The following is a 10,122-nucleotide window of genomic DNA, read 5'->3' as shown; positions in this document are numbered from 1 at the left end:
TGTACTTGCTTCATGTTGTGGTACGTGTGCGTGACAGGTTGCATGGCCAAGATATGTGGAAGAAGTTCGGTGCTAAGTGTGCTTAGTTCAAACACCTGAACTGATCAGTGATTAGTGTGTGCGTGCACGTGTGGTGCATTTTGGGGTCTTATATGTTGTGTCAGGCTTGAAGAGGAGGCTTTGGTTAAGCACTTTTTTGTAACACTTTCAAATGTGTGTCTCTTCTACTGTAAGTGTCTGAGTAGGGAATTCTCGTGTTACTACTGACTTTGCAGCAGCTTTGTATTACTGTGTTTTATGACAACTGCAGAAAAAAAACTTGAGAACATAAGTAGCCTACAACAAATTCAATTGATTTGAGCAGGTGTTCAATTACACTTGCCTATGTCTAGGTTTTCATCAGTTTTGACATTATTTCACAGTAGCCTATACATGCACTCACTTTGTATGTTCAGAACTGACATAATTGAGAAGGTGGAGTCTTACGGAATGATTCATATCCAGGTCAAACCCAGTGGGGTTTTGGTTTCAGGTGAACTTTGAATGTGAGAAACCGAAGTTCTTCTAAAGCCTACTCGTGACTCTGTGTCAGGGCTTTATAAAGGGCATTTTAAACGTATTCCAAGTCCAATACCAGGATCAGTCGAGTCCAGACCAAGTCCAAAGGCAACCAAGACCAAGAAACTAACACTAACTAATCCCACAGAAAACAATATGTAACGAGTAAGCTGACGAAGATCTTAACAAAAGTGAAATGAACTGAGTAGCTAAGAGAGAGCAGCAAAGATACAAGTTGTTTACTGATCTGGTTTTAGCCACCTTGACAACAAGTTATCCCACTGCTACATGTGCAGACGCCAGAAAAACAGAATAACGACAATTTAAAACAGAGATTAGCAATGCTACAGAAGCCAGTAAAGCCATAAAATCCTAAATCAACTGTACAATAATTTAAGCAAAAGATGCCTATCTGAGAGGCTAGCTAGAAGACCTTAGCTATCTATCTAACTAGCTAGCTATCAGCATATGATGGCTTTCCTAATTTAAAATATACATATGATTCAATACGGTCAAACAAAAAATGCAGACCTGTGTCTACTCTTCTACCAATAAGTAGAAATATTAGAAAAACATTTTCAACATGCTTTTTGTTCTCTGACTGGTCACACTCACACAGCCAGCAGCTCTTCACAGCTCTGAAATTCCCAAATGTTATTTTGGATAAAACAATCACATATTGAGATTCTAAACAGTTGCTTTGCCTGAAAAAGTATAAAAACACGTAACAGTTTGTTGAAAAGTTTTATATATATATATATATATATATATATAAGGCCAACAATGCTGTGCAAACAAATAGCACTTCCACTATTTGTACATAGTGGAAGTTTGTACATGACATACTTGCCACAATACAAACAGAAGCAGTGCCATTTGTTATCAGTGAAGTCAAACAATTTGCTGCAACATAGACAAAAGAAGAGACAAAGATTGGCTCTTTTTATGTAACTATGAAGAAGCTGGAAGGTTGAAAATAAGCAGATACTATATCTTCCTCCATAGTTTACCTGAACTGTATGGGCTTATTAACAGCTGTTTGTGTTTCCTCTGAGGGGCTGGTTTGTGAGCTGCATGTATTCAACTCTAATAATTGTTCTTTTGGATGTATGGTGAATATATACTTATACGTTTATACTTAACAAGGATTCCATATACTCATGGCCCGTCTCTGTGAATTTTCACAAGATAATTAATACATTGGGAACACCCTCATTATGGATAGTCTTCCATACTGAGCCTTATATTTGGCTATATTCAGATCATTGGTTTAAAAAAAATGCAGCCTCTTAATTAACTTGAATCAATACATCTATCAGCTTTTGCCAATAACTCAAATAATCATAAAGATCCGTTTTCTCCAAAACATTTAGCACATTTTTTTTTTTTATGGTTTCCCAGAAAGAAAATATGTGTTCTACTGTATGGTGTGAGAAGTTATATACTTTTGACATAATCGACCTCCAGACCATACCAAAACCTGAAAACACAAACACATTGGCATCATCAACAACGTTTTAGAAAATGATCTGTGTCACTGCAGCCTTTCCGTATTGCCCAAAAACTGACATTGGTTTTAAATATTGATTTTCACGCTTTTCTGTGTCAACGTCATCAATTACTTTAACTAATTAGGGCCGGTCATTGTATCTTCCTCAAAATGTGCGGTGTGTGGCTCTTCAAATATGTGTTAAAGGATCATAGTCAATTGTTTAACTGAATAGACTTGGTTGTCGATGGTGTATTACTGTCTAAATTATCGGACCCAGACCCTTCCCCCCTGCTGTAGGGCTGTATCACTCCTTTTATTTTAATGCTCATGTATGTGACACTGAAATATACTCTGTAATGTCTCTTGTAGAAGTTGTAATTTATCACTAATATATACGGCTACTTCTCATGTACAGTAGGCTACGCTTTCCTTCTGTGTCACATGACTCCAGACTGAATAACAAGACCACAGACCTAAAATAGCCACAGTTTGAGTTCAGCCGATGACACTTGTTGCAGGTCATCCCATTTTCCATCACAAAATGAAAACACCACAAGGTATGCATCAGAGGGACTGATTCATTGATTAGGATAACACAAATGCCATTTGAGGTTGGAAAAAGTGATGAAATACCCCGGTGAATCAGAGTTATTTCTGCTTCATACTGTTGCATCCTCATGCATGAAATCACCTTTCCGTACCAGTTGCCATGACCTTACTTTATTTTCATATGCTATGCATGCTGTATCTGTAATAAAAACATCAGTCTCATTAGTGATATGTTGTCCTCTCACTGGTACAGAGGCCCACCCACAGTGCCGCTGCAGCCGTACATGGACACACACTTCACGTTCTAAATTTAACTGCTTATTCATCAAACCCTTAAGCAGCCAAATCACACACACTGCTGCTTCATCAGAGATTTAACTCATATACACTGAGTCTTAAATGTAGACAATTGATTAAAGAGTGGAAGTAGGAGTGGAAACAAGATCTCAACAGAGAGTAATGGAGAGAAGAAAGGGTTAAATTGATGAGCTAGGAACATTCTATTTTAGTGCACATACAGTGTAACCCACATATTCCCTGCTAGGGATATTCAGAAGCACAGCAGAGTTACTTTGCTGTTTTGATTTGATGAATATTCATGATCAGGCAGAGAGAGGGAGGGAGCCTTGTTCATGTCAGCATTTTGACGTGTTGCTGCTGCGGCTCGCATGAAGAGGTGTTGCTGAGAAAGAGAGTATTGCTTTTGTAGCCAATGGCTGATGCTAGATTATGTCTGATCCCAGTCTCCGTGCAAATAAAACCCATATCAGCTACTTGTATGCTTGAGCTTATTCTTCAGAGTCCATCCAAAGCTCATAATCGTGAATGCAGTTGAGTCAGTAGACTGAAGGGTACATCGAGAGATTCACCTTCAGGCTTAGCATCCTCTTCACCAAGGCAAAGTACAGCCTTTGTGTTTCATCTGACACCACGGCAATCCACTTGTTAATCTTACATATACTCGAGTATAAGAACTCAAAATACTCTTACTCCTTTATATCAGGGATCAACACACTATGAACCCATGCAGTGAAAACTGACTTGCATACTAATGTTCCAGACCTTGGAAATGCGGCCAACATCATAGATTTGTTTAGCAATTCAAATAGGTCTCGTTTTTTGTCCATCAGAGTCTGAAATTAATGAGGTTTCTCATCACTGTTGCAGCTCAATGAACATTAGTTCCCGTCCACTGTGTCTGCCTTTTCTGAAATCTATGTTAAACACTTTCAAATGGTGTCAGTGGTACCAGACAATAAGGAATATATCATGTAACCTCCAGTGTGCGAAAAAGTACACGTCCCACCGTCCGGGACGTGTTATTTACAATATCGGACAAGTAGATCTTTCAATTGACTTGTCCGGCGGACAAGTGACGCTTTTCGGCCTGATTTATTGACAAATTATTGATACATTCAGTTTACAAAAGGCAGAACTCATTCGCAAATTGTACGTGCCCGCCATTGTTCGTTTAGAAATGTTAGTTTCGGTTCTGCTTGTCGATTCCTAAGGAAATGCATCTCGCCGCTTTCTGTACAGTTAGACGGGGGTGGGGCGGAGCGGGGTGGGAACAAATAACAATTGTCCGGTACCGGGATTAATAAGAGTTGTGAGGACAGGAGGCGAGTCCGAGCCCGGCGGACCGCAGCTCTCTCTCTCTATGCTCCGTATCAGCTGATCGCTGCAGCTCAGCGTCTTTCTCTCTCTTTCTACACACACTCTTTCTGCCCGTTTAACAGCCTAATCTTTGTCAAACTTTCTTATGTTCTTTCTCTAACACATAATGAAGGTTATTAAGCGTTTTAACTCCTATGTTGTTAATATTGCCCGCCATTTCCTTTATGAAGTAGCCTCCCTGTCTGTGTCCTCGCCCTGTCCTCACATTCCCGGACCCCCAGACTCGGAGGAGCACAGGGATGTCAGTATTGTTTATGAAGCAGGGTATAGAAAATACATTATTGAAATGAAAATACTATTTATTTACTTTTACAAACAGTGAGCAGCTGCAGCATGTGTATTGCAGGCAGGGCCGCCCCTGGCCAACTTGGGGCCCCAAGTGACATTGTTATTGTATTCAATAACCGAAAGAAATTAAACAGTATGAAGTGATTTGTAAATAGGAATACAGATTTTACTTAATGTTTTCATAAATATATTTTTCTCCCAGTTTGTCATGGGACTTATTTTTACCCTCTCAAAGAACCGGAATCGAGAAACAAAAATAACCGGAATCGAAAAGCAGAACCGGAATCGTTAAAATCCAAACGATACCCAACCCTATGTGTGATGCATTAAAAGCTTACCGCTCACTTACGTTAGCGATGTCGTAAAAACCGTGGGAAAATGTAAAATACGATGGCGAAGAAGAAGATTCCAGTGGCCCCACATTTTTGTCCATTCTGGACAAGTGAAAAATGTATTCGGACAAGTAAATTGCCAAACTCACTTGTCCATGGACAAGTACTCTGTAAAAACTTTTTCTCACACTGACCTCAAATCCAGACTATTTAATCTACCTTTTTCTAAGCCAACATTAACCCTAACCGTAATAGTACCCCCTGCTTCCCATTGATGGATGTTCACTTGGTCAGAGAAGCACTCTGACAAGTGTAATGAGGTGGAATATCTTATTAAATCATATTTACAGTATGTGTATAATATGCGTCGGAGGCGGCAGGAAAAATGTACTTTTAGCCAAAAATGCAGAAACTCTTTTTGTTGGTGGTTAAAAATGTTTATATTTTTCTCGGCTTTAAAAGGATTGTTGATTGAAAGTAAAAGGCCACTGCATTTGCTCTCTTTTTCTTCTCACTGCATTAACTCACATAAATATTCATGTATTCTCTCTCCCTCTTATTCTTCCCCTTAGCCCCACACATCTTGGCATTAATATATCCCTCACGTGGCAGTGCATTAATAGTACATTTGATGTCAAATCCTTCCCTCTTTTATTCCTATAACACTAGTTTTTTTTTTCAGTTTCCTTCATCCCTCAAACCTTTTCTACCTTCCCTTCCTCAACATCTACTCGCCCTTTCTTTTTGCTTTGCCCATATTGCATTCCCTTTCAAGCTTCTTCATTCTTACTTTATTGTCCTTTGAACCTCCCCTCTCTGGGCTTTTCTTCATCTTCTATTTATGTCTTGTTCATATTTTTTCCTCTCCCTCTCTTCTTTTATTTGTCACCCTACCTCTTTATCTCACTTTTTCTCCGCCTAAAGCAATCTTTGTTTAAATTTGAAAAAGCAGGAAGCACTGTGACATGGTTTGTTTGGTGCAGGGTCGTGAAGCTTGAATTGCGCGTACAGAAAGGGACTCTCACATCAAAAATCAGGATAAGAACCATGTGTCCGACAGATATTGTTTGGTTTCTCTTAACCATGGAAATTGTCTGACCTCCACCAATTAGAATTAACCTTATTTTTCAAGAAAAACCTTGTTGTTGTGGTAACTCGCAGGGCTTCTGCATTTTACAAAGTGGCCACAAAATGTAGTTTCACCTTGATCAAAATATATTGCTTTACAACGAGAAAATGTTTTTATTATTGGCTCGACAAATGCTGCTTTGGTGTTTTAATGATGTGTTCAGCAATGCTCATTAGTTCCCTTTATTCTATATAATCAAAGAGACTAGTACCAATAACCTGGTGTATATACCAGTGATGATAGTGTTCAGGACAATAATCTTTACTTGAAATAAACACTATTAAACGTTTCACTTAGTACTAAGAGTATTCATTTTGCACGCATATTAAAAAAAGTGAAGTATAAATACAAGTTTCCCAAGTTCTTATGAATTCCCATCCTTAAGACGTTTTCCTTCGTGGTCAAGGAAAAAAGGTTTGGCAAAGTAAACAAAGATTATTCTTATGACTATGGGCCTTTTCAAAGCTGCGCAAGGTGGGACGTTGAACCACTTGAGATTACCCAAAACAACATTTGATGGCATGTTAAGTGGTTCTTTGAATTAAACTTACCTTCAAATGTTTGTTCAAATAAGTTACAGTGAGTATGGCATTATCGTTCACAGTAGCTTGATCATGACATTATGTGTGACACCCCACTTCTTCTTTCCGTCAGGTGAAGTAAAGCCCCTCGCTCTGGAGATGGAGTACCCGGACGACTACACCCTGTTGTCCCAGCTGGTTCACTTGCAATTCAACTACTCGGTCAACTTCAACGGTACCTACAACGAGACCGACACACTACTGCCAACCGGGTTCAGAGTTACCATCGTGGTGGTCTACATGATTGTCTGTCTCATCGGCCTTGTGGGAAACTTCCTGGTCATGTATGTCATCATCAGGTAAGAAAAACTCATGTTTCTTCAGGTAAATAATACACTAAGTGGAACCTTTTCTAAAATAAATAATTATTGTATTAGACTTAGACCAAGGCAGACTTCAAAACTGACACTAGCTTCTAGAGAGCTCTTGAAACAAGTTGACTTTATATTGTTACACAGAAGACTTATTACAATAGATTTTGCAATAAGCTTTGACTACAATTATATTCTGCTCTTGTATTACGTTACCATTGACTGTTAGCAGGCTCAATGTCGAGTCAAGGCAACATAATAAAGGAGACGGTAGCCGAAGTAGTCAAAAGAAGAATTTAATTAATAATTACCACCATGGTTGGACAAAGAAAATATAAAGTAATGACAGACAAGAACACGTACTGCACAGACAGGATCAGCCACAGACAAAGGGGAAAGCAGAATCCTTATACATGAGGTAATGACGAGACAAGACACACCTGGGTTAATTACAAATGGGTACACCTGGAGGAGAAACGATAAGGACTACAAAACCATAACAGGAAACTACAGCTAGACATGACACTAGGAGCGCCTGATCAGGGCACAAACACATAACATCTTGTAAAGTATTTATGTTTGATCCTTATGGTCTCAACAAACAGGTCTCTACGGCAAGGATGGGCAAATGGCGGCCCGGGGGCACGCTCTGACGTTAAGTTATCGCTTGTAATTATGCCGTTAGAAGCTTAAAAGTTGCATTATCATCTGAATTTGGCGAAACAAGTTTAATATTCTAAAAGCCAAGACTTTGTTTATTTGAAATCAGATGAAAACAAACTGTCACGGACCCTGCCGTGTTATCTATGATTACTATACGCTTTTCATTCATAATTTCAGCGGGAGGGAGGGGGAGCAGCTCTGAGGAACAGCAGAGTGCGGGTTGACAGGTGTCTGTGTTGACATTCCCCGTATTGTGCCTCAGCAGAGACGGGCTACAAGTGTCTTAGGTTCAAGTTAGACAACTAATGTCTGGGTTGGTGATCATGACTTCATGTTTATTTCATCTTAATGTTTAATCTTAATGGCTGCACACACATTTTCCGTGCTTTCCAATAGTTTAAAATAGTTGTATTCCACTGTTAAAGGTGGGTTAGGTAATTCACTTCAGATACACTTTTTGTTATATTCCATGGAATGCTCTTAACATCCCGATAGCAATGAATATATTAAATGCTTTGACAATAAATACATAAAAAAACGTCACCTGTGGAAGCCGTGGCGCTGTAAAAAGCACGACCAATCATCTGAGCCGGCCCGGCTAAAATAACTGGATGGCCTACCTGCCTGTCAGCCTTCCATCTGTGCACAAACTTATCTCGTGCCCTCATTGGTCATGTGCGTGCGTTCGTGTGTGTTGGAGGAGGGGCTCTGTAAGGAAGTCTGAAGGAAGAGGCAGATTTTTTCCAGTTGTGTACTTTCAAATTCTAGCGCACTCGAGCTGGTTTCTCCATTCTTACCTACCTGTTCAATACAAACATGCCACTTGTAAAAATTAAATAACATTTCTGTGAACTGATATTTGTTTAGTGAGCTTTGAGGTGGTTCGGGCACCTAGTTAGGATGCCACCTGGGCACCTCCCTATAGGGAGGTGTTCCAGGCACGTCCAGCTGGGAAGACACCAAGGGGTAGACCTAGGATCAGGTGGAGGGATTATATCTCTTCGCTGGCCTGGGAGCGCCTTGGGACCCCCCAGTCAGAGCTGCTTGATGTCGCCAGGGAAAGGAAAGTTTGGGGCTCTCTGCTGGAACTGCTACCCCTGTGACCCGACCACGGATAAGCGGGAGAAGATGGATGGATGGATGGAGCTTATTAGAGGATGTTCCTTGAAAGATTGAAACATGTCAATGAAGATGTCAGACTTAGTATATTTGTTAATAATTACATACAATACATGGAATTTGTGTGTGTTACAATTGAATCTGCGGCCCCCTGGTGGCCAGTACATACATTATGTGGCCCCCACCACCATCCAAGTTGCCCATCCCTGCTCTACGGTGTAGCGACTTCATATTTTCAGAGTCAGGAATGATGATATGACCGCTGTTGCTATAGCAATCCACACAGAAAGGACAACATTCCCAAAATAAAAGTCTGTCAGATTGATTCAGTTGTTTTAAGATGTTGTGAGAATGTTATTAAAGTAACAGCTGGATGTTGAAGCAGCTGCTCTGCCTCACTTCATCAGTCTGAGGTTCAGTCACTGTCACTGTGGCTACTTCTGAATTATTACCCCTCACCTGAGATGTGTTTAAGGGATCAAAGCAAAACACATTGATTCATACTGTCAATGTGTTTTCTTATATTGTCCAGTTCAAAGCATTACCTTCAAATAAGTTTGTGACAAATCAAGGTGATATTTCAGGGCACAACAGAAACCATCAGCGAGCGTCTACCTTTCTTTACAATACATACATTTTTGTTCTATCTTTGCTCTGTGTGGTGTGTTTGCATGTGTGGATGAGCACTTGGGTGTTGTGAGAGTTAGTGAGTGCGTGTGTGCAGTCATCGTTGGCTCAGTGGGCAGCTGCTGTCTGCTTTTTTTTTTTCACATGGTAAGTTGACCACATTTATATGCCGCTTTTCCATATATGAGTCACCTTTCACACACATTCACACTGCCATACGATACGTAACACTCACACATATCCAACCAAACGTTGGCCATGCCGTTGGGATCACCTTGCCCAAGAACACATCGGCATGTTGACTGGGGAACGTAATCACCTTGCAATTGGTCCAATCTACATCCAGCGTAACAGCAGCCCCACCTACTGTATGTATTTGTGTTTCCATGTTATTGTTGGTATACTTTTGCTCTTAATTTAGTTCGTATATTTTGTTTAGACAGACAGCTAAAGTAGCAGTGTTACACATGACTGACAGCTCTCTCCTTGCTTGTGGTTTACAATCTGGAGAATAGTGGCGGTCTAATGGAAATGTTGTCAAACTTCTCAATAAAAAGTTGATGGACGGATGTGCACATGTACGCACACACACTAAACACACTCACTGATGATTCACCGCCATAGGCAACTCATTTTCCTGCTTAACACTATCAGCTCTCAGCCATTGCCTCTCAGTACAGATGGCTGCTCTCGACACCACAACATTTACGGTGTCAGAAGGCAGCATGCTCCATTATTTAACTGTGACATGTTGGATGAAAGGGCTGATTACACAAGATGGCCAACCTTGACACTT

General features: G+C 40.2%; 1 protein-coding gene across 1 annotated transcript in view; it reads left to right on the top strand.

Annotated features, from left to right (window-relative positions):
- oprl1 (opiate receptor-like 1) overlaps positions 1-10,122 on the top strand; it is a 95,122-nt gene that overhangs the window by 725 nt on the left and 84,275 nt on the right. Inside the window, exon 2 of the mRNA XM_034087727.2 lies at positions 6,680-6,905. Within this exon, the coding sequence (XP_033943618.1) occupies positions 6,706-6,905 (200 nt within the window). The 5' untranslated portion in view covers positions 6,680-6,705. The remainder of the gene's footprint in view (positions 1-6,679; positions 6,906-10,122) is intronic.

The sequence above is a fragment of the Pseudochaenichthys georgianus genome, chromosome 7, assembly GCF_902827115.2.
Source record: "Pseudochaenichthys georgianus chromosome 7, fPseGeo1.2, whole genome shotgun sequence".
Lineage (NCBI taxonomy): Eukaryota > Metazoa > Chordata > Actinopteri > Perciformes > Channichthyidae > Pseudochaenichthys > Pseudochaenichthys georgianus.
Note: the sequence above shows the minus strand (reverse complement) of the source record. Positions and strands in the feature narration are given on the sequence as shown.